This window comes from Taudactylus pleione, unplaced genomic scaffold, assembly GCF_031769625.1.
Source record: "Taudactylus pleione unplaced genomic scaffold, aTauple2 ptg000086l, whole genome shotgun sequence".
NCBI lineage: Eukaryota > Metazoa > Chordata > Amphibia > Anura > Myobatrachidae > Taudactylus > Taudactylus pleione.
In genome coordinates, this window is record NW_028284488.1 from 5,273,765 (window position 1) to 5,296,500 (window position 22,736).

General features: G+C 48.0%; 1 protein-coding gene and 1 pseudogene across 1 annotated transcript; one reads left to right on the plus strand and one right to left on the minus strand.

Annotated features, from left to right (window-relative positions):
- Positions 1-22,736, minus strand: part of LOC148529130 (transmembrane protein 209-like) — a 438,870-nt pseudogene that overhangs the window by 68,579 nt on the left and 347,555 nt on the right.
- LOC148529133 (transmembrane 4 L6 family member 5-like) lies at positions 9,947-18,527 on the plus strand. The gene is made up of 4 exons (XM_088468840.1): positions 9,947-9,955; positions 14,236-14,426; positions 16,279-16,499; positions 18,523-18,527. The coding sequence occupies exons 1-4, from the start codon at positions 9,947-9,949 to the stop codon at positions 18,525-18,527; spliced, it is 426 nt and encodes a 141-aa protein (XP_088324966.1).

The following is a 22,736-nucleotide window of genomic DNA, read 5'->3' on the forward strand; positions in this document are numbered from 1 at the left end:
AAGTACATTAACTTTTACAATGGTGAGGGTGCAGTTCATTGGCAACACACTTGCATATAAAAACTGCATTTTGCTTTACACCTTGTATTTCAAATAAAGAGGTTTGTTTCATCCACATACAATGTGTCACAATTTTATGTTATGAAAGTAAATGTGAAACTATATAGTATTAATATACCTTTTTCAATTTGTATTAAAAGTGAAGGATGGATATATAGATACCTAATTAAAACCTCTATGCAATCCTGTCTATACCTTCTAAAATCCTGCCTATACCTTCTAAAGTTGTCGCTATTTAGCATAATGAGTCGCACAGTAAATAAATGCTTTCAGACTTTGAATGTGGTTCCAAAGCACAAAAAGTTATTATTCAATATAAAAACAGATGGTTACACGCTGTGATCTAAAGACAATTAGCGCAAATAAATTATACAGACCCAAGGTACAGTTGTTATATACGCACGCGCTCTGGGCCCAGATACCGGCATCAGCATTAGTAACCTCCGTCAACAGCACAGCAAGAAGACTCAAGGCTGGGGTCAGAGGGCCTGATTCAGAGCCTCTCGTAAGCGGCCGCTCATTCGCTCCAAGCGATGTTCGCACATCTGCGCATGAGTATGGGTTGTAATGCGCATGCGCCAACCAGTCAGTGCGGTCGGAAATCGTGTGCTCGCAAAATAGCGAATGCCTGCTAATTTGAGTGACAGGATGAGGCATTTGTGGGTGGTAACAGGGGAAGGTGCTTGAAAACGGGGAGTGGAGATCTGAACGCAGGCGTGCCAAATGGTCAAAACGGGCGTTTAATGGGAGTGCATAATTAACAAAGCAGCGTCATCGGCCACGTCACTTGCTTGTCTTTTAGCCTGAACTGCTCGCATGATTGCGGTAGGAAAATGCTACCACAAGAATAGCGAGCAGTTCATACGCCTTTCGATGTACTCGATTAATCTAATAAATAGTGGAGATGACGTATGATGCGAGCGGCCAAGGGGCGTCTTTACAAAATAGCGAGCGCATGTTTCGGATGCTCGCTCAGACATAGAGGCATCAACAGAACGCAAAGAGTGAGCGCTCAATTTAAATATCCGGCCCCTTTTTTAGAACGAGCGTCCGCAAATAGCGTCCGGCTCTGAATCAGGTCCAGAGAGCGCACATATATACTCTTACAGGAATAGGCAATAGAATAGACAAGTTTAACATGATTCCATTGGTTCTTCTTAAAAGGTGCTTCTGTTACAGGATAGTTCATAGGTCAATTCGAATGGACACAAACAGCCTCTAACAACCCTTTGTGTCCTTTTTCCCGCTGCATGCTAATCTAAGCTGCTAATATTACAGAGTACATTTTAATGTTTTAACTCTCTATAGTCCATAGTTTGCAGACGCATGTTGCGATCTTCTCACCGATGATACCGGAAATCTGTGGAGACACAGTGGATCAGTAGAACACCAAACACGGTCTGCTTACCATGTACTAAACCTTAGATATCAAATAACCTTTATTACACAACATTAATAATTACTGCATAAATCTTGGATATTACACTTTAATGCTAAGGAACCTTTTATGTAAGTGTGCAGTGTGTAAGTATTGGGGAATTGGGAAAAGACGCTAGTTAGCGTTGTGCGACTATGTATTTTGTGGAGTACACCATGGTACGAGTTTTGCAGGGATAATCATTTTATATGTTTTAATGACTGTATTTGTATGGTGAGGACCTTTAACTTCTTTCTATTGTGTGGGAATCGCACAACGCTAAATAATAGCATCGCCGTATGTACTTATAATGGCGAGTTTCACTAAAATGGCGCTGGGCGGCCAGTAGCAAAATGGCGTCTCATTGCCATTTGCAAAATGGCGTCGCCCCAATCTAATTTTACACCGATCCTGTCTCAGCCAATTATCCGGCTTCGACAGTTATTAAATACTCTTTTTTTTTTTAAATTGAGTTTACTTATAAAACTTTTTTTTTTTCATAACAAAACACAATACAAGAAACAAAATCCCCCCACCCCTAAGAGACCTGAAAGAGAAAAAAAAATCATAATAATAAACAGCTATTAAGATATAATCTCATTAATACAAATACACAGTCAAATCCGATATATAAATAATACAGAACAAAAATATCTGCACAAAATAAATCTCAGCCGTTCAAATTAGCAGAAAAATCATAAGCAAAAACTCAGAATATCAAGACATTATTATGCCGTCTCGCCGGTCGCCAACCCAACAGCGTCTGAAATCTCCCCCCCTCCAGTAACATAATGGGAAAAAGAAATCCATGGGCCCCAAATACGCTCATCATACAGTTACGCTTAGTATATAAAAATCGTTCATGCCCCACCGCTTCATTCAACAACCCACACCACTCAGCAAAAGTAGGGATCCTAGATGCCATCCAAGTGCGGGCAATACAAACCTTTGCCAGAGTCATTGCATTAATCACATATTGGACTGTTAAATGATTAGCCCTGTCCAAGAGACCCAAACCAAAGATACATATTTTAGAGGACAAAAGGAGGATACCACATTCTGTGTGTCACGACCAGCGTTTCTCGGCATGGTGGTCGGCGGGTGATACCTGTGAGGATGCTGTGGCGGGGGGCTTCTGGTGCTGGTGCCTGGCAGGGAGCATTGGCTGTGCGTAGTCCTGTTTGGGCATATTGTCACTTTTTGCTGGTTAGGCCTGGCGGTGCTTCCATTCCGCTCTGGCATGGGCGCTGCCATCTTGCCTCCGGTCATGTGACTTAGTTGCCCTATCCTGGTGGGTCACATGCTCTCTCTGGCCTCTCACAGGGCAGCACTTGGTATTTAAGGAAGGGCCGACCTTCCTCTCAGTGCCAGTAGCGCACGCAGGGGGGGTTTCTGAGTACCTAGAACCCCCCCCTGCCAGGCCAATCCATCCCCGCAGAGCATAAGTATTATTTGTCTGTTTATAGTGAGACAGAGAGCTTTGTCTCTGTCTCATCAGGCCGATCTGTGAGCTCCGACTGGGTAGCTTCCGCGTAGCTTTGGAGATGGCTAAGCACTACAGTACTGGGGAGCTGCTGCGGCTACAGCTCCTCCGTGACAGCTCCCATGTGCCAGTGATGTCAGTCACTGCTCTCCTCCTCACCTGCTCAAGTCCGGACTTGCTGATCAGCATGTAATTAGGACGGCCACAAACATCGTCACAGGTACCTGCCTGCTCTTTTTATACCATGGGTGTGGGGGGAGATGGTCTGTAGTCCGAGTGTGTGTAATGTGCAGTGCAAGGTGTCTGTGTGTAATGTGCTCTGAGTGTCTGTGTGTAATGTGCAGTGTAAGTGTGTGTGTAAGTGTCTGTGTAATGTGCAGTGTGTGTAATGTGCAGCGTGTTTAATGTGCAGTGTGTCTGTGTGTAATCTGCAGTGTGACTGTGTGTGTAATGTGCAGTGTAAGTGTCTGTGTAATGTGCAGTGTGTGTATGTGTGTAATGGGCAGTGTGTATCTGTAATTTGCAGTGTGAAATGTGCAGTGTTTGTGTGTGTGTAATGTGCAGTGTAAGTGTGTGTGTGTGTGTAATGTGCAGTGTGTCTGTGTGTAATGTGCAGTGTAAGTGTCTGTGTGTGTAATGTGCAGTGTGTGTGTGTAATGTGCAGTATAAGTGTCTGTGTGTAATGTGCAGTGTAAGTGTCTGTGTGTGTAATGTGCAGTGTAAGTGTCTGTAATGTGCAGTGTAAGTGTCTGTAATGTGCATGGTGTGTAATGTGCAGTGTCTGTAATGTGCAGTCTAAGTGTCTGTAATGTGCAATGTGTGTAATGTGCAGTGTGTGTAATGTGCAGTGTAAGTGTCTGTAATGTGCAGTGTGTGTAATGTGCAGTGTGTGTAATCTGCAGTATAAGTGTCTGTAATGTGCAGTGTGTGTAATGTGCAGTGTAAGTGTGTGTAATGTGCAGTGTGTGTAATGTGCAGTGTAAGTGTAATGTGCAGTGTGTGTAATGTGCAGTGTAAGTGTCTGTACTGTGCAGTGTGTGTAATGTGCAGTGTGTGTAATGTGCAGTGTAAGTGTCTGTAATGTGCAGTGTGTGTAATGTGCAGTGTAAGTGTCTGTACTGAGCAGTGTGTGTAATCTGCAGTGTGTGTAATCTGCAGTGTAAGTGTCTGTAATGTGCAGTGTGTGTAATGTGCAGTGTAAGTGTCTGTAATGTGCAGTGTGTGTAATGTGCAGTGTGTGTAATCTGCAGTGTAAGTGTCTGTAATGTGCAGTGTAAGTGTCTGTAATGTGCAGTGTGTGTAATGTACAGTGTAAGTGTCTGTACTGTGCAGTGTGTGTAATGTGCAGTGTAAGTGTCTGTAATCTGCAGTGTAAGTGTCTGTAATGTGCAGTGTGTGTAATGTGCAGTGTGTGTAATGTGCAGTGTAAGTGTCTGTAATGTGCAGTGTGTGTAATCTGCAGTGTAAGTGTCTGTAATGTGCAGTGTGTGTAATGTGCAGTGTGTGTAATCTGCAGTGTAAGTGTCTGTAATGTGCAGTGTGTGTAATCTGCAGTGTAAGTGTCTGTAATGTGCAGTGTGTGTAATGTGCAGTGTGTGTAATCTGCAGTGTAAATGTCTGTAATGTGCAGTGTGTGTAATGTGCAGTGTAAGTGTCTGTACTGTGCAGTGTGTGTAATGTGCAGTGTAAGTGTCTGTAATGTGCAGTGTGTGTAATCTGCAGTGTAAGTGTAATGTGCAGTGTGTGTAATCTGCAGTATAAGTGTCTGTAATGTGCAGTGTGTGTAATGTGCAGTGTAAGTGTCTGTAATGTGCAGTGTGTGTATTCTGCAGTGTAAGTGTCTGTAATGTGCAGTGTGTGTAATGTGCAGTGTAAGTGTCTGTACTGTGCAGTGTGTGTAATGTGCAGTGTAAGTGTCTGTAATGTGCAGTGTGTGTAATGTGCAGTGTAAGTGTCTGAAATGTGCAGTGTGTGTAATGTGCAGTGTGTGTAATCTGCAGTGTAAGTGTCTGTAATGTGCAGTGTGTGTAATGTGCAGTGTAAGTGTCTGTACTGTGCAGTGTGTGTAATGTGCAGTGTAAGTGTCTGTAATGTGCAGTGTGTGTAATCTGCAGTGTAAGTGTCTGTAATGTGCAGTGTGTGTAATCTGCAGTGTGTCTGTAATGTGCAGTGTGTGTAATGTGCAGTGTAAGTGTCTGTACTGTGCAGTGTGTGTAATGTGCAGTGTAAGTGTGTGCAATGTGCAGTGTAAGTGTCTGTAATGTGCAGTGTGTGTAATCTGCAGTGTAAGTGTCTGTAATGCTAAGTGTGTGTAATGTGCAATGTAAGTGTCTGTACTGTGCAGTGTGTGTAATGTGCAGTGTAAGTGTCTGTAATGTGCAGTGTGTGTAATCTGCAGTGTAAGTGTCTGTAATGTACAGTGTGTGTAATGTGCAGTGTAAGTGTCTGTGTAATCTGCTCTGAGTGTCTGTGTATAGGAGGGGAGAAGGGGGCAGTTCAAATTGGGAATACAACTATACTTACACAATACATTGTAAAAATGTAACTATCCATGTGTGAGAGGCATGTGGGTGGTATGTACAGTATATATATAAAGTTACTGCAACAAGTGAGAAAGAACGCGTTAAAGGTTTTTTTCCCTGTAATCACTGTAAGGTCTGTCAATTCTGTAGTAAAGAAAGGAGATTGTTTAGTGATTCTAATGAGACTAATACATTTGCTATTCAGAGTCTAATGAATTGTCAGACAACACATGTTGTCTATTTACTAGAATGTAAAGGTTGTAAGAAAAAATATGTGGGTAAAACGAAACGTCTAATAAAATTACATGTGTTAGAGCACATGAGAAATATTTTAAATCGAGTTAAAAATCATAGTGCTCCCAGACATTTTGCTGAATGTCAAAATTCTTCAGTAAACAACCTGTCTTATAAAGCAATTGAACATGTCATTCCTGATGAAAGAGGGGGGGATATTCTTAGGAAATTAGCGAGACGGGAGACATTCTGGATTCACAAGTTGAATACTATGATTCCTTTCGGTTTAAACAAGAGTTATGACCTGGTTCCTTTTTTGACAGACTAAGTGGCCTGATAAGTACTGTCAGATTTGGTTAGGCCGTTGTTGAATCCGTGGATTCCGTCTTGAACCTTAACTGACGGCAGTACTAGATGGTCAGGTACTGTATTAGATGTGTTATGCATTTTATATATTAATTTTACATTTTGTTATAATTAAAAAATAAAATAAAAAATTTCTATGCTTCCTTGAATTATAGTTGCCTGTTCTTATTCCTATCAAAATGCTGGGAAGCAGGATATCATACTAGAATATGACCATAATAGAGAATAAGATTTGGTGGAGTAGAGGCTGCCATGTGTAATGTTGTTAAAAAGATTTACATTGAAATGACATAGGCAGCTGTAACCTTATTCATTCTTGTTTTTTAGCTTATTCTAGCTTTGATGTATCAAGTTCTCTCTTCTTCTAAAAGAAATGGCAACATTGTTTTTAAATTTAAATAGTGAATTTTATAAAATGATACTTTGTATGTGTTTTATATTTGTAATACTGTATTGATTTATTTATTTTTCTTGAGTTAACTGATTGTATGAAATGTGAAAAATATTGGTGAGAATGATATATTATTTATCTGTGTGTTATACGTGATGTTAGTCTGATATGTTTATGATTGAGATATGCAACAAGCAGAGGTTAATAAGGAAATAGAAATGGTTAAATGGTTAATTAAGCCGGTGATTATTATTATTATTATTATTATTATCCTTTATTTATATGGCGCCACAAGTGTTCCGCAGCGCCTTACATAGTACATAGATCTAATAGGTGAACAAGAAACAAGTAACTTACAGTACATAACAGTGCTGGACAAGGACACAACTTATATACATTGCTGAAATAGTGATTAAAGTACTCACAGTAAGCTGCCGGGAGTTGGCAGTCCCGTGTTAGGTGCCCTAATGGGGAGTAGAGAGTAGAAGAAAATGTAAAGAGAAGCACATGAGGGAAGAGGTCCCTGCTCGTGAGAGCTTACATTCTAAGGGGAGGGGCAGACAGACAGACGTGACACAGAAGGGGAAGATATAAAAACTTTCTGGACACGCCTGACGAAGTCCAATTGTGACTAAACTAGTTTGGGCACTGGAGTGACGCTTGGTTTTGGTCCCGCCAGCGCGAAGGAGAAAGAGCCGGTTACCCGCATCTACCATTAGCGGTCAGACGGATTAGAGGATATCCGCCGTGCGGTATTCACCTGGACTCTCTGTGATATGCTTGCTCATTTTAGACAAAATGTGAGTGTTCTTATTTAGAATGCAATAAACTCTTTGTGATTTATTTCACGATGGTGCGCTCCCTTTTCTTTGTGCCATATATATATATATATATATATATATATATATATATACAGGGCCGGATTATAGGAGGGGCGGACGGGGCGGTCGTCCAGGGGCCCCCACAGATTAGGGGACCCCACATTGCCACAAACATTACCTGCCACTTATACCACTTATACCTTCTCTGGACCTTCTCTGACAGCAGTGACAGACAGCACACTGTGAGCAGTCACTGATGGGCCGGTCCGTCGCTGACGATAAAGCCCCGCCCCCTCACTGACATGAAGACGCGATTTGCGGGTGTATCAGGCGGCGGAGCATAATGTCGTGAATTGCCCGCCCCCTTCAGAAGCCGAATCATGCTGCAGCAGTATTCAACAGGCAGGCCCGGCGACAGGGGGGGACTAAGGGGACACCAGTACCGGGCCCCACGGGTCAGGGGGCCCCCAAGGATGCAGGGAAAGAAAAAAAATGGATCAGCAACATGGTCACCTCGTACATTTTAAACGACTGTGTGTGCTGTGCTGTTGTAGACAAGTAGCTGCAGCAGCAGTCCAGCAGAAGCTCCTCCCACCGTCACCCTTCCTTCCCCAAAGTCACTGTGAGTGACACGCAGGGGCCGGAGTTCCTCCCTCCTGGGCCCGCATCCACACATACCCTGCACTGATCCAGCTAACTTGCTTCCTGTTCCTCACCATCTGCCTGTTGTTCAACTCCGCCCCGCAGTGTCTAACAGTCTGTCATCCCCCACCTGTGGCACCCCGGACCCCCCCCTCTCGCGGTACCCCCGACCCCCCCCCCTCTCGTGGCACACCCGACCCCCCCTTCGCGCCACCCTCTCGCATCACCCTCGACCGCCCCCCTCTCGCGGCACTCTCGACCCCCCCCTCTTGCGGCACACCCGACACCCGACCCCCCTTCTCACGGCACCCTCGAACCCCCTCCCCACTCTCGCGGCACACCCGACCTCCCATCTCATGACACACCCGACTCCAAGTCTTCCTCTTTAGGTGGTCCAGCTGATAAAGGCGTGTAGAAAGGGTCTCTCAGGCCAGGTAAGTAACTACTTATTGTTATCTCTTATTTTTTATGTATTTTTTTTTATAAGACAGCAATGTAAATTATGTGTATGTGTGGGTATATATATATATATATATATGTATGTATGTGTGTATATATATATATATATATATATATATATATAAAGAAAAACTATCCGGCACTCAGAAAAGCACTGAAAGGACCCCGTTGCCCTCCGCAATTAGTGTAAGCATACACCGCACATACCATTCCAACTAACGGCTGGCACTCAGAGATTTTTAAAAAAGAGACGACACAGCCATTAATTGGCGGTTGCATTGAAACGTCGACCAAATGATGGCTGTGTCGTCTCTTTTTAAAAAAAAATCCCTGAGTGCTGTCGTTAGTTGGAATGGTGTATAGATAGATAGATAGATAGATAGATAGATAGATAGATAGATAGATAGATAGATAGATAGATAGATAGATAGATAGATTAATGTATGTGTGTGTGAATAGGAGGGAAGTAGTCATAATCCCGACCGCGGGGAATCCGGCATTCAGAATGCCGGCACCGGAATCCCGACACTTGTCAGAATACCGGTGCCGGCATCATGGCAGCTGGGTTTCCGAATGTAAGTAATGAGGTTAAGGGGAGGGTTAGGGTTAGGCACTAGCTAGGGGAAGGTTAGGTTTAGACACTAAGGGGGGAGATTGGGTTTAGGCATCGGGGACGGAGGGTTATTGGTAGGGAGAAGGGAGAGGGTTACGGTATCCTAACCTTGTCAGGGTACCAGCATAAGGACTCTGACCGCCAGATTCCCAAGGGTTGGGGGGGCCCCAGAGATATCAGTGTACCAGGCCCCAAATTTTCTGTTGCCGGCCCTGTCAACAGGTAGTGTGTGTGTATCAGTGCGCGCTCTCTGTCCCTAGCTCCATCTCTCTCCCTCCCTCTACCTCTCTGTCCCTTTCTCCCTTCCCTCCCTCTCTCTCTCTTTCTCTATATGTCCTTCATGACTTCTATCTCTCTATCTCCCTCCCTTTCTCTCTCTAAGATGGACACTATCATTTTCTTTTTTTTTTTTTATTGAAATTTACAGAAAATGTCATATAGTCAGTGGCATATCTATAATGGGTGCAGTGTGTGCGGGGCACACGGGCCCCCAGGTCCAGGGAGGCCCCGCACCGCACACACTGCTCCCATATTTTTTTAAACTTACCTATCCATGGTCCCACATTGGGTGTCACCGCTGCTCAGAACACCAGAAAAATGGCCGCCGTGGCCATTTTCCGGTGTTCTGCGCATGCGCAGTAGACTTCGGGCACTAGAGGGTGCCCGGAGTCTACTGTGCATGCACAGAACACAGGAAAATGGCCACAGCGGCCATTTTTCCGGCGTTCTGCGGCAGTAGACTCCGGGCACCCTCTAGTGCCCGGAGTCTACTAATGCTCTGGTGGCTGGCCAGCTGAGTCAGTTGGCTGCCAGCCACCGGGGAGAGGGGAGGGGGCTCCGCAGGGGGAGTGCACACGGGCTTCCTCCTCTCTTAAGATGCCCCTGCATATAGTAGTTACAGAAAAATCAATACAAAGCTTTATAATAAAAACTTCAACATGACAAAGGTAATTAACTGGGCATGTTTTCCCTTCTTAAAATTAAAATAGTAGTATAGGAAAGTAGAGAAGAGGAAAACAACTGGTAGAAGTGAGAAAAGATAAAAGAAAGAAATGAGAAGTAGAGAGGAGGAAAAAAGGAGGGGGGGGGGACCAGTCAGCGCTAGTCAATGACACAATGGTTTTCGGATTCACAGAATCTTAGCATCATACCCCAGAGGAAATGATATGCATAAAGCCCAATGCAGAGGAAATGTTATGTTCTGGGGGACTGTGAGCTAGTGATGGGCACTGAGCACACCTGACGGTGCACAGTTCTATAATTATATTCTGCCATAACATCTCTGCAACGTGGGACACTGATATTTACTTCCATTACCTGAACCTTATCTACACTCCTCCTGTCTACTAAGTAACTTTATGCTTTATCTCTCTCCCCTTCCCTCTCTTTCTCTCTCTCCATTTCTCACCGCTCCCTCCATCCCTGCCTCTCTCCCTCCGTCCCCTCACTCTCTCTGTTTCTCTTTCTCTCCCTCTATTTTTCTCTCCCTCTCTGTCTCACTCCCACCCTCTCCCTTTTTCACCTCTCTCTCTCTCTCTCTTTCTTCTTTTCTCTCTCTCTCTCTCTCTCTCTCTCTCTCTCTCTCTCTCTCTCTAATGCCCCACTCAAAATTCTGCATTTGCCCCGGCAGCGTACTAGATTATGTCCGCTATACTGCCAGGAGTTGGTTCCCAGCAGTGTCACGGACATGATGTAGTACGCTACCAGCTTGCCGGTCAGTGGAGAGTCCGGAGACAAGGTAAGAGGCTTAGTAGTTGCTGCATTGGGCCATGGTAATTTTATTGATAGGACCCCCACAACTTAGTTGCCCCGGGCCCCCCACAAGCCTTAATCCGGCCCTGTATATATATATATATATATATATATATATATAATTGTATACACATACATACATACATATGCAGAAACCCGCCCTTACAAATCCTGCGTTTGCCCCTGAGTGCAACGTTTTTCTCAGCGCAAGCTGAGAGAGAGTTACTGAGCTAGTCTGCCTGCCTGTTTGATTTCTGCCTAAGCCTGCTATACCTAAACCTGCTCCTAAACCCTGCTGGGTACCCCTGCTTCCTCCTATTGTCTCTCCCATTGCCTGAGTACCTGTGTCAGTCACCCTGCCTCCACTTGCATTTCATCTGGACATCATTCATTTCAGCTTGCAACTCACTTCAGTCTGCCATTCACTTCAGCTGGACTATATCACCTCTGCCCATACTTGCCTATTTTTGAAAAAGCATTTCAGGGCGATTGTGAAAGCAACTATGAGCGCGGCGGTAAAGTGGGCGTGTCCTGCTACATCTGAGAGGTGTGTCATAAACCTGACTTACATCCAAATGTAAACGAGCCCCAAAGCAGTTAGTAAGATCTACTTGGTGATGAGAACACACTGATACTTTTCAGAAAATGCATGTAGCCATAGGGATCATTGTGCCTTATACCCAATGCAGGGAAATTATACTAATGATCCCATTTGAATGTATATATCTTTGTTCTTTTTTAATATAACATCTTCATAGTGGGGGTAAGGTGTAATCAGGGAGATTACTAGACTCTTCAGGGAGACAGGGAGATTGTTAGGGAGACTCCCTGAAATAGCAGCAATGAGGGAGAGTTGGCAAGTTTGGCAGACCTCACTCAGAAATTGCTAACTGCAGCGCACGCTATGAGGCCTAAGGCTGCGTATGGCCACACAGTGGATAATTTATGCATGCCACTGAATCGGCGCTCAAACGCACTGGCAAACCTGCATTTCCCCGATCACCCCCCCATCACCACCCACAAATGTCAATCACTCTGCGTTGGGTCTGCGTAGCCTCTTTGACTGCAGTGGCTAGGTCCTGCACGCGTACTGCGATGCATGCGCTAAGCGCAACAATCGGCCGATGGCCTGCGTACTAGCAACTGCGATCCTTGCTGAATAAGGCCCATAGTTTACTAAACAATAACATAATAAGGAAAAATGCTGTGTCTGGGGTTCATACTCTGGGATGAGTGCCACTAAACATGCCCCGCATGCTGGTACTTGTGGTTCTCTAAGTACCAGCATGCGGGGAAGGCTTGCTGGGACCTGCAGTTCTACTGGTAAAGACAATGTTTACACTTCTATTTTTACACACATTTTACACTATCAACCAGACACCCACCGCCCTCAGGTGCCGGGGATAGCTCTGGGCTATCAGCCTAGGCCTGGGGTGCTCTGGAGAGGGGGAACCCTTTATTGGGTGTTCCCCAACTCCCCAGGGATCCCCAGTCTCGGCTGATTAGGGGTCAGGGGTAATGTTCTGGCGGGGAACCCGGTGCTGGTTATGGAAATTACAGGGGAACCCTAACCATTTTTTTCCCTGTATTTCCAGAACCAAGACCGGCTCAGAGCCTGGTGCTGGTTGCACTAAGTACAGGATAACCCTCCGCACTTTTTCCCCTGTATTTACACCTGTGTGATTAGCAGCAGACAAATATGTGGGCAAGTTTGACACTGCCATCTAGTGCCAGAGGCCGGAAGGACATGCTGGGATTTAAAGAACTATTTTAAATAATATGCAGTATTTCTTATTAATTGAAAATAGGACCACAATATATTAGTCATTCAGTGAAGAAAATAGAAGCAAGCATGTTAATAATAGCTCAGGAAACGCTCTGTTGTGCAAGTATATTCCTGGAGTGCTATAAGGGTCCCCCTTATTACTGTGGTGATGACCGGAGTGGTTAGTACACAGACAGCTGTATACTTATCTGTAGCTGTCTTTCCAATTAGAAAAGTTCTAAATCTATAACTCATAGTCTCTTTTTTTCCAACTGGGTGCTATTTATTAAGCTTGAAAATAAGTGTTGTTCTGGTACTAACAAGTAGCACCACGCAGCTATCAGACAGTACTGTATCCAGATATAGGCCCTGATTCAATATGGATCGCAATATTGCGATAGCAAGCCAAACCACTGCGGTCGCAAAGCAAACTCAGCACTTCATAAGGACGCCCACTTTTACCATACACACATCCGTAATACTTAGCAGAATAGCTAAACCATCGGTACAATCGAGCACTATCGCAGCCTCACGCACACTTGCACAAGGGCAGACCTCACTCAGTAATTGCTAACAGCCACACACGCTATTAGACCTAAGGCTGCATATGACCACACAGTGGATAATTTATGCACGCCACTGAATCAGCGTTCAAACGCACTGGCGCGCCTGCGTTCCCCCCCCACACTCTCCCCCCATCACCACCCACAAAGGCACTTCCTGTCAATCACTCTGCGATGGGTCTGCGTAGCCTCTGTGATGGTAGTGGCAAGTTCGCGCACGCGCAGTGCGATGCATGCGCAGATTGCAACAATCTGCCAGTTGCGTGCGTATTACCAACTGCGATCCTTGCTGAATCAGGGCCATAGTTTACTAAACTACAACATAATAAGTAGAAAATGCTGTGTCTGGGGCTCATACTCTGGTATGCTGGAAGCGATAGGCTGGAATGTGACTGCATATAAGGAACTTACAATGACACCTGATCTGATCACTGAGGTTTGCTCCACCTGCAGCTGATGAGTACACACAGGCCCTGCCTCAGAGTGGGCCTGATTCAGACCTGCTCGCGAGCGCTCGCAAGCGGGTCGATGGTGCCCTAGTGCGCATGCGCACGACGGAGGGAGCTCCGTCGTGCGCATGCGCGAGACCCGCATAGCGACGGCCATGCCGTCGTTATGGGTCTCGCACCAAAGGGGGCGTGCTGTCGATGGTGAGTGACAGCACGCCCCCTTTGGTGGGCGTGCCGCTGGCGTTGCTGCCCAGAAGGAGGCGTTCCCATGGGAACGCCTACCGTCTGGGTCCGGCCCCACTGACATCACTAGTGATGTCAGTGGGAGTGTTTTTGGCTCTGATAGAACCAAGCACTCCTGGGCTTGCGGCAGCGAGACCCTACTGCAGGGTCTCGTCTCAAGTCGCGATGGTCTTGACCATCGCGACCATCTTTTTGGCCGCTCGCATATGCTGTGGGTGGTCACCTACAGCTATGCGAGCGGCCAGGAGGCCGCTCCAATATTAGGTAGGAGGGCCCTGATTCAGAGCGAGCGCTCTGGTCAGAGCGTCCGGCTCTGAATCAGGCCCAGTGTCTATACTGCACACAAGTGGCCGATGTTTTCAGCCTGCGCATGGGTTCCCAGACGCACTATATCACAATATACCTGTGTATCAGTTGTATTATTTATGATAAGCTGTGTGTCCTTCCACCCCCAGATATTCTTCTCCATCCTCTGCGCTGCTATCGGACTTACCGGATCACTCTTCTGCCTTGTCATGTGCGTCACGGGAATACACCGAGGACCTGTCTGTGCCTATTACGCCAGGGATTACACCAATGACACCACTGCTGGAAACGTCTCCCTTGTTTGGGGTCGTCCGTTTCAAAGACCAATGCCGGAATACAAGTGAGACCCAGACCCCGCTCATAGGGTCCTCTTTATGTTCCTTCTAGACGTGCAAATCATTTTCCTCTACGTATGGGGGCTGTTTGTCTGATGAAAAATGGAGGCCTGCAGCAGATACCTCTATAATCTGCTGCGGTCCCTCCTTGATACATCCTGGGGATACATTAAAATTTGCGGATATCACCCGAAAATGAGTGTTTTCTGGTGCGGAGGGGCGGAAATCCCACAAATTTCTTTTGATAAATAGGCCCCTAAAACTGATGACCCGTAGATCATTCTTTCCTTTATTATTCTAGAGACCAAATAATAATTATTTTGCATAACTTCTGCGTTCTGCAGACCTACAGATAAGGTCCTTCTGTATCGTCTGTCTTTCTATAGATGAAAGTGTAATCTGTTCCTTTTTTTATATCATTATAGAGAACCGTGGGCCTGATTCAGACACGCTCGCAAGCGCTATGCGCTCGTAATCAGGTTGATTGTTAGGAAGTGCGCACATACGGCGTGCGCACTGCGCCTGCGTGAGCCCCGGAGCAAGCGCAAAAAGCACTCGCTCTGGCGCTCGCATCCAAAAGGGGCAGCTGTCGATGTTGATCGACAGCTTGCCCCGTTTGGAAGGCGGGGAAGGGGGTAGCTGGGCAAACGGAGGAACGCGTGCTGTTTGTGGGCGGCCCTACTGACATCACTCGTGATGTCAGTAGGTGGACTTCCTGCTCTATTAAAGCAGGAAGTCCACTGGGGCTTGCGGCCACGAGACCCTACCGTAAGGGTCTTGTCGCAAGCCCGATGGTCGCGATGGTCTTGACCATCGCGACCATCACCTGGCCGCTTGCATAAGCTGTGGGTGGTCACCCACAGCTATGCGAGCGTCCAGGAGGTCGCAACTTAAAAAACAAGCGCCCGTCCTGATTCAGAGCGAGCACTTGCTTTTTGCGAGCGGCTTTGAATCAGGTCCCGTGTCCCATCTATATATATCAGACGTTCCCTAGCCGATAATGAGACAGTATGCTATATATTGCTTTACTCCCTTATGGTGCAATAATAAGCAGCTATATACTGTATGTGTGTGTGCTGAATATTGCATATCGCGTCTATCCAGTGAGTTTGAGAAGATACTAGACTGGGCTCTCCTATTCCCCTCTCCACATAACTCATATGCATTAAGGAAGACTTAAATACAAAACGCAGAGCACTGTGTATTTAAAGCCTCCTCTGCAGAGCCTTAGGGCCTGATTCAGAGCCGCTCGTAAGCGGCCGCTCGTTCGCTCTGAATGATGTTCGCACAACTGCGCATGGGTATGGGTCGTAATGCGTGCGCAAACCAGTCATTGCGGTTGGAAATCGTGCGCTCGTAAAACAGCGAGGGGCTGCTAATTTGAGTGACAGAATGAGGCGTTTGTGGGTGGTAACAGGGGAAGGAGCTTGAAAACGGGGGAGTGGAGATCTGAATGCAGGCGTGCCAAACGGCGTTTAATGGGAGTGCATAATTGACACAGCAGCGTCATCGACCATGTCACTTGGTTGTCTTTTAGCCTGAACTGCTCGCAGTGATAGCGGGAAGTAAATCCTACCGCAAGCACTGTGAGCAGTTCAGATGCCTTTCGACGTTCCCGATTAATCTAATAAATAGCGGAGATGACGTATGATGCGAACGGCAAAGGGGCGTCTTTACGAAATAGTGAGCGCATTTTTCGGACGCTCGCTCAGACATAGAGGCGTCCACAGACCACAAAGAGCGAGCGCTCAATTTAAATATCCGGCCCCTTTTTCAGAATGACCGTCCGCAAATAGCATCCGGCTCTGAATCAGGCCCTTAATCCCTTAACAGATTGTCATCCCTTCTATCCCGCAGCAATGAGAGCTACATATACCACAGAGAGTCGTGGGACATCTGCGTTGAGCCCAAGGGTGTGGCGGAGTTCAACATAATCCTCTTCTCCATCCTGCTGGCCGCGAGCTCCTTTGAAGTCATCCTGTGCGCCGTCCAGCTGTTCAACGGCCTGTTCGGCTGCATCTGCGGCACTTGCAGGGAAAAGGAGATTGGCTATGAGGACATGAAGAAAGAAGCCATAAGTAAGAACATATTACTGTACCAATATATTACACTCCACAAACCACAAAGTCAGTAAGGGCCCCCTATGATCGGTATGCAGTCAGTAAGGGCCCCCCGGTTGAAATGCCGACCGCCGGTTTCCCGACTGTGTAATCCCGACAGGGGACTAATGGTAGGTGTCAAAATACCGACGCCTATCATTATCCCTATGCCGGGAGCCATGCGCCCAGCATAACGGACAAAGGACAGCCATGAAGGGGGGGGGGTAGGTTTTAGGACTCCCGGGGGATTTAAGGGTAGGCACCCCCATCCCGGGAGGGTTAGGCTAGGGGAAGGGAGGGTTAGGCACCCCCCGGGGGGAGGTTAGGGTTAGGCACCCCCTGGGAGGGTTAGGTTTAGGCTGCGTGGACGAGGGGGGTTAGGTTTAGGCACTAACGGGGGGGTTAGGGTTAGACACTAGGGGAAGGTCAGGGTTAGGCACCCCTAAGGGAGGGTTAGGGTTGGGGGAGAGAGGGTTAGGGATAGTTACTCTACTTACCGTTCGGAATTTTCATTCCTGCCGGTTTTCCAGCGTTGGGATTTGAACCACCGGGCATAAGTCCGGCGGTCATTCATACCGATCCCCTATGATCTGGTAACGCTATGCACAAGCCCCTTTAATAGCCAGTAACAAACATTAGTAGCCAGCAAAACGCATAATCAGGGTGCACAGGTACAGTGACTGCAAACTCCGAACTGACAATTTTATGGTTATTACAGGTTATAACACCTTTTCCCTGCGTTCAGATTACACGATTGTCCCCAAATTGTGCTTTAAAAATTAAGGGGGGATGACGATCTAAATGTCTCTGAGCATGTCTGTAATCCTGTAAAATAATCTGTTTTATAGAACAATGGGCCTGATACCGACGCAGCTCGGTCATTCACGCAGATACCAGATGGGTCTGCGCTATTGCTCGCAGTTCCGCAGCAGACTGTTAGTAACTGACAGCCTGCTGCCGTTTCGGGGCAAGGAGAGGGCGGCAACGGGCTCCATTTCCCAAAACAGAGGCGTGTCACCAACGTCAGTAATGCATGTAAGAGGCAGGATGCCTCCAGCTGTCATTACCATATTACAGCTATCGCAGCTGCTACCAAGTTAGCAGCTGCGATAGCTAGTGGGTCCGCAGCTGAATCAGGCCTAAAGACCACCATGATTTCCCTATTCAGAACGGTCTGTAGCTCTGTCTAATACAGGCGCCTACTTTGAATATTGTGCTGTACAAAAGAATAAGGATGAAAAGGTACCAACCAGTGGGGGCTTCAGAGCGTACATGCCTACCCTCCCAGTTTTCGCGGGAGGCTCCCGATTTTTCGGGTAACCCCCCCCCCGCAACCCCGGAAGGGTAGGCACTTCTCCCGCATTCTGCACACTTCCTAGTGAAGTGGGCAGAATGAGGAGAATTTCCGCTGCGATCGCGGGTCCCTGTATAGGGGGCGGGCTTAATGACGCGATTCTCAGTGAATCGCGTCATTTAGCCACACACCCTATTTAAATTTAAGCCAATCATGGCAAATTGCCGTGAAAGGGGGTGGGGTTTAATGACACGACCCTTCAGGCCCCGCCCCCATCACAGCCCACCTACTTCTCCTACCAAGGCTTCTCTCGGGGAGGAGAAGGCAAAGGTTGACAACTATGCTCCAGAGGTGGGGCTGCAGCATAGTCCATAATTCAAATAGGGGAGCCACACCAACTGCCACACCAACTGTCACACCAAACGCTGCCAAACATCACTGGCTGGGACTCACTGGCAGTTGGTGTAGCTCCCCTATTTGAATTTTGGACTGTGCTGCAGCCCCACCTCTGGAGCCTCCACTGGTTCCAACATACAGTACCAATAACCAGGAGCAACCTAAAAAGGAATTTCACGTTTTTTTTTCTCTCTTTGTAAAAACTGAAAAGGAAACTTGAACTGCGAAATCACAAAAGTGTGTGCTGCGCTCAAGAGAGCAGAACATTTGCGTAATTCTAAAGTTTCGCTTTGAGAGTAAATTCTCTAACAGGTTAGTTCAGTGTGTTTTTTAGTTTCTGCACAGAGGAAAAATAAAAATGTTAAATGTCATTTTAGGTTTCTTTTAGTTATTCATTTGTTGGTACCTTTATGGTCAGGTCTACAATGAAGTGGGGTACAGGACCTCTGACGTCACAACCATGCGGCCTGTGACAACAGGGGGAGGAGCAAGGTTCAGAACAAGGGGTCCAAAAGTATACCCTCGCGGGCCTGCTTCGCTCGCCACGCTTCAGGCACAGTGACTGGCTTCGCTTGCCACGCTTCAGGCACTGTGACTGGCTTCGCTCGCCATGCTTCAGGCACGGTGACTGGCTTCGCTCGCCATGCTTCAGAAACGGTGACTGGCTTCGCTCGCAGCGCTTCAGGCACGGTGACTGGCTTCGCTCGCAGCGCTTCAGGCACGGTGACTGGCTTCGCTCGCCACGCTTCAGGCACGGTGATTGGCTTCGCTCGCACCGCTTCAGCATCTTTGTGCAATTGTGGGGTACAAGACGGCGCGAGTGGGCGGGGCTATGACACGGCGATCCGCGATTGGCTCGTCGCGTCCGCCTCTGATTTGCTGCTGGCCCGCGAGCCAGGTTTGGCTCGCGGCCAGAGCCAAACGCCTGCCGCGCCCAATGCCTGACCGGCGCTGGGAGCAAGTACTCTCTCCCAGCGCCGGCTACCCGCCGCTTCTTGGCTGCCAGGCGCCAAGCTCCGCTGAGCTTGCGCCCGGAGCCAAGCTTCTCCCGGCGCCACAGTACCGCCGGCACTGGTGAAAGGGACCAGGCGGTCCCTTCACCAGGTGCCCGCAGTGTCTGCACCGAGCTAGGGACATTACTGTCCCAGCGCCGGCAACGGATGTGTCCCGCAGAGGACACATCCCTTCTGCCTGCCCCTGCACGTCGGCTGATGCTGGGATCAATCTCGTGATCCCAGCACAGCCTTCCACAATGTGTCCTCCTCTGGCTCAGACAGCAGGCAATCAGCTCCTCCTCGGTGACGGCTGGGCAGGGAATGCTGGGAGCATCAGTCTCTCCCAGCATTCTGTGTGAACTTTGTCCGGTAAGTCAGCTGCTCTGTGCAGGGGGTGGACCCGGGAGACATCTCTCTGTAGTAAACAGACTCCCTGCCCCTGCGTCTTCACATATTAAAGCCCTGGCCCCGCCCCCATTACATCCAGACTCGCGCATGCGCAGTCCGGGCTTTCTGCTGTGCAGAGAGGAAAGCGGGGGATTACATCTACTGTGCGGGATAGCGGGAGCTCCCACCTTAATTCGGGAGGCTCCCGCAGAATTTGGGAGGGTAGGCAAGCATGCCTCTGCCTTCATATCATTTCAGCTCACCATACCTGCATACTGGACTGTTCCTGCCTGTCACTATCTGGACATTCTCCCATTTACTTCACTACAGTTCCCAAGTGCACTTCAGTGCTATACCTGGACTTTTTCTTTTGCCATTTCCATGTCTACTAAGCCACTCATTAAAAGTTCCACTTTATAATTTAAATCTGCTTCTGTGTCTGCTCCTATCACCACCCCGGGCAGTGGCGTCACAAGGCGGGTGCGGCCCGCACCCGGGTGTCACCCGCCGAGGTGTGACACCAAGGTGCAGGATCCCCCTCAGTGACAGGAGCCGGGTGCTGCACTATAGCATTAAGTGCAGCACTCGGCTCCTGTCAGTGAGGGAGCCGGCACTGCCCATGCCCGCACCTCCTGCACCCCCCGCCGGCACCACCCCATTGATACCTAATGTATCATACATTTTGTTAACCACGGCCACGGGCCGGGTTCGTGCCGCGAGGCCACGCCCTCCCGAAGGCCAGACATGCGAGGCCGCGCCCCCGACACACCCCTCCCGAAGACCACGCTTCCATTTCGGCAGGTGCCGCGCGCATGGCGTCCCTCCCCGCACCGGGTGTCACCGTGGGGAGGGACGCCACTGACCCCGGGTCCACAACAAAACCAGAACCTCACAGTTTGCACTGGCCCAATGGACTCTGCCACTGGACAGGAGTCTGGAGCAGATTTTTTCCAGTGCATCGTAGGTCGTTTGGAAAACCTGGAAAAACATGTAGCACCAAATGGCTCAGTTTCTACAGGAGATGTTTAAACGACAGGATAATCTGCAAACCTCGTTATCCACCCCAGGTGTGACAGTAACTACACCTACTCCCGTGCCTGGTAATACAGGGAACAGGGTATCTCCCCATTTACATCTTCCTATGCCAAGCAAATTTGACGGCAATCCTAAACTCTGTCGTGGCTTTCTGAATCAGTGTGATATACACTTTACCCTGCAGCCTGATAACTTTCCTACTGCAAGAACTAAAGTGGCATATATTGTGTCGCTGTTGTCCGGCCCAGCTTTCAATTGGGCTTCCCCACTCTGGGAGCATTCTGATTCGCTGCTGGATAACTATGCGGACTTTGTATCATCATTCAGGAGGATTTTCGACGAACCTGGATGCACTGTGGGCCTGATTCAGACCCGCTCGTAAGCGCTATGCGCTTGCGAGCGGGTCGATGTTAGGCCACCGCGCATGCGCACACCGCACACCAGCTCCTGGCTCCGACGTGCGCATGCGCGAGACCCGTCTAGCAACGGGCGCTCCGTCGCTCCAGGTCTCGCACCAAATGGGGGCGGCTGTCGATTTTGATCGACAGCTTGCACCATTTTGGAGGCGTGGCGTGGGGGTGGCTTAACAAACGGAGGCGTTCCCATGCGAACGTCTGCCATTTGTGGGCAGCCCCACTGACATCACCTGTGATGTCAGTGGGAGAGCTTCCAGCTCTATTAGAGCCAGAAGCTATCTGGGGCTTGCGGCCACGAGACCCTACCACAAGGGTCTTGTCGCACGCCCGATGGTCGTGATGGTCTTGACCATCGCGACCATCATCCTGGCCGCTCGCAATAGCTGTGGGTGGTAACCCACAGCTATGCGAGCAGCTAGGAGGCCGCTCCAAAAAAAAAACGCCCTGATTCAGAGCGAGCGCTCTATCAGCATCATCCAGTATCATGACCCTAAGACAAGGATTCTGTCCTGTTAGCCAATATGCCGTGCAGTTTCAGATTCTAGCATCAGAACTCAAGTGGAATGAGGAAGCCCTCACCTCAGCTTTCTGGCATGGGCTTTCTGATCGACTAAAAGATGATCTGGTCACCCGTGACCTTCCTGCTAACCTAAACGATATGATTTCCCTCTGCAATAAGATTGACCTACGCTTCAGAGAACGTCAGGCTGAAAAGCACAGAACTGATCGGCCAAGGTCATCTACTCCTCCCTCTACTACCTGTCCAACCCCTCCTTCTACAGATGAAGAGCCTATGCAGGTGAATCACACACATCTCTCCAAAGAGGAACGCCAGAGAAGAATATTAAAAAAAACCTCTGCCTATACTGTGGAGATGCGGAACACCTGGTGGCCCCCTGTTACCGTAACTCGGGAAATGCCCAATCCTAACTGACCTTGGGGACATCAAGTTAGAAGTAATGAGTCCGTCCTCAACCTGTAAAGATTTCGTAATAAACTTAGCCTTAGATTTCAAGTCAAAGCCGGTCTTTGTTGCTGCTTTGTTGGATTCCGGGGCGCCGGGAAATTTCATGACTTCCAGTTTGATTGACAAATTACAGATTCCTTGTTCTTCTCTCAAGCATTCGATTTCCTTGACTGCCGTAGATGGGCGGCCTCTGATTAATGGAGTAGTTACCAAAGAAACCCAGCCAGTACTGGTCCATATTGGAGCACTGCATTCTGAGTCTCTGAAATTCTTAGTGATTCCTGAAGCCTCTCAAGATATCATCTTAGGGCTACCTTGGCTATGCCTGCACAATCCCAGGATAGATTGGTGCTCTATGGAAATCCTTTCATGGGGAGCTGACTGTCAGAAATCCTGTCTTCCTAAGATACTACCTGTAAGGAAAACAGTTTCATCAATACCACCGGCAATTCCCAAAGAGTATCACATGTTTACTGATGTTTTTTCCGAACAACAGGCTAATATCTTACCTCCTCACAGAGAATGGGATTACCCCATCGATTTATTGCCAGACAAGATGCCGCCTCGTGGTCGCACCTATCCTCTATCCTTGCCAGAGACCAAAGCTATGTCCAAATACATTCAGGAGAATTTAGAGAAGGGGTTCATCCATCCTTCCACCTCTCCTGCCAGTGCTGGGTTCATTTTTGTTGCTAAGAAAGATGGAGGCCTAAGACCATGTATAGA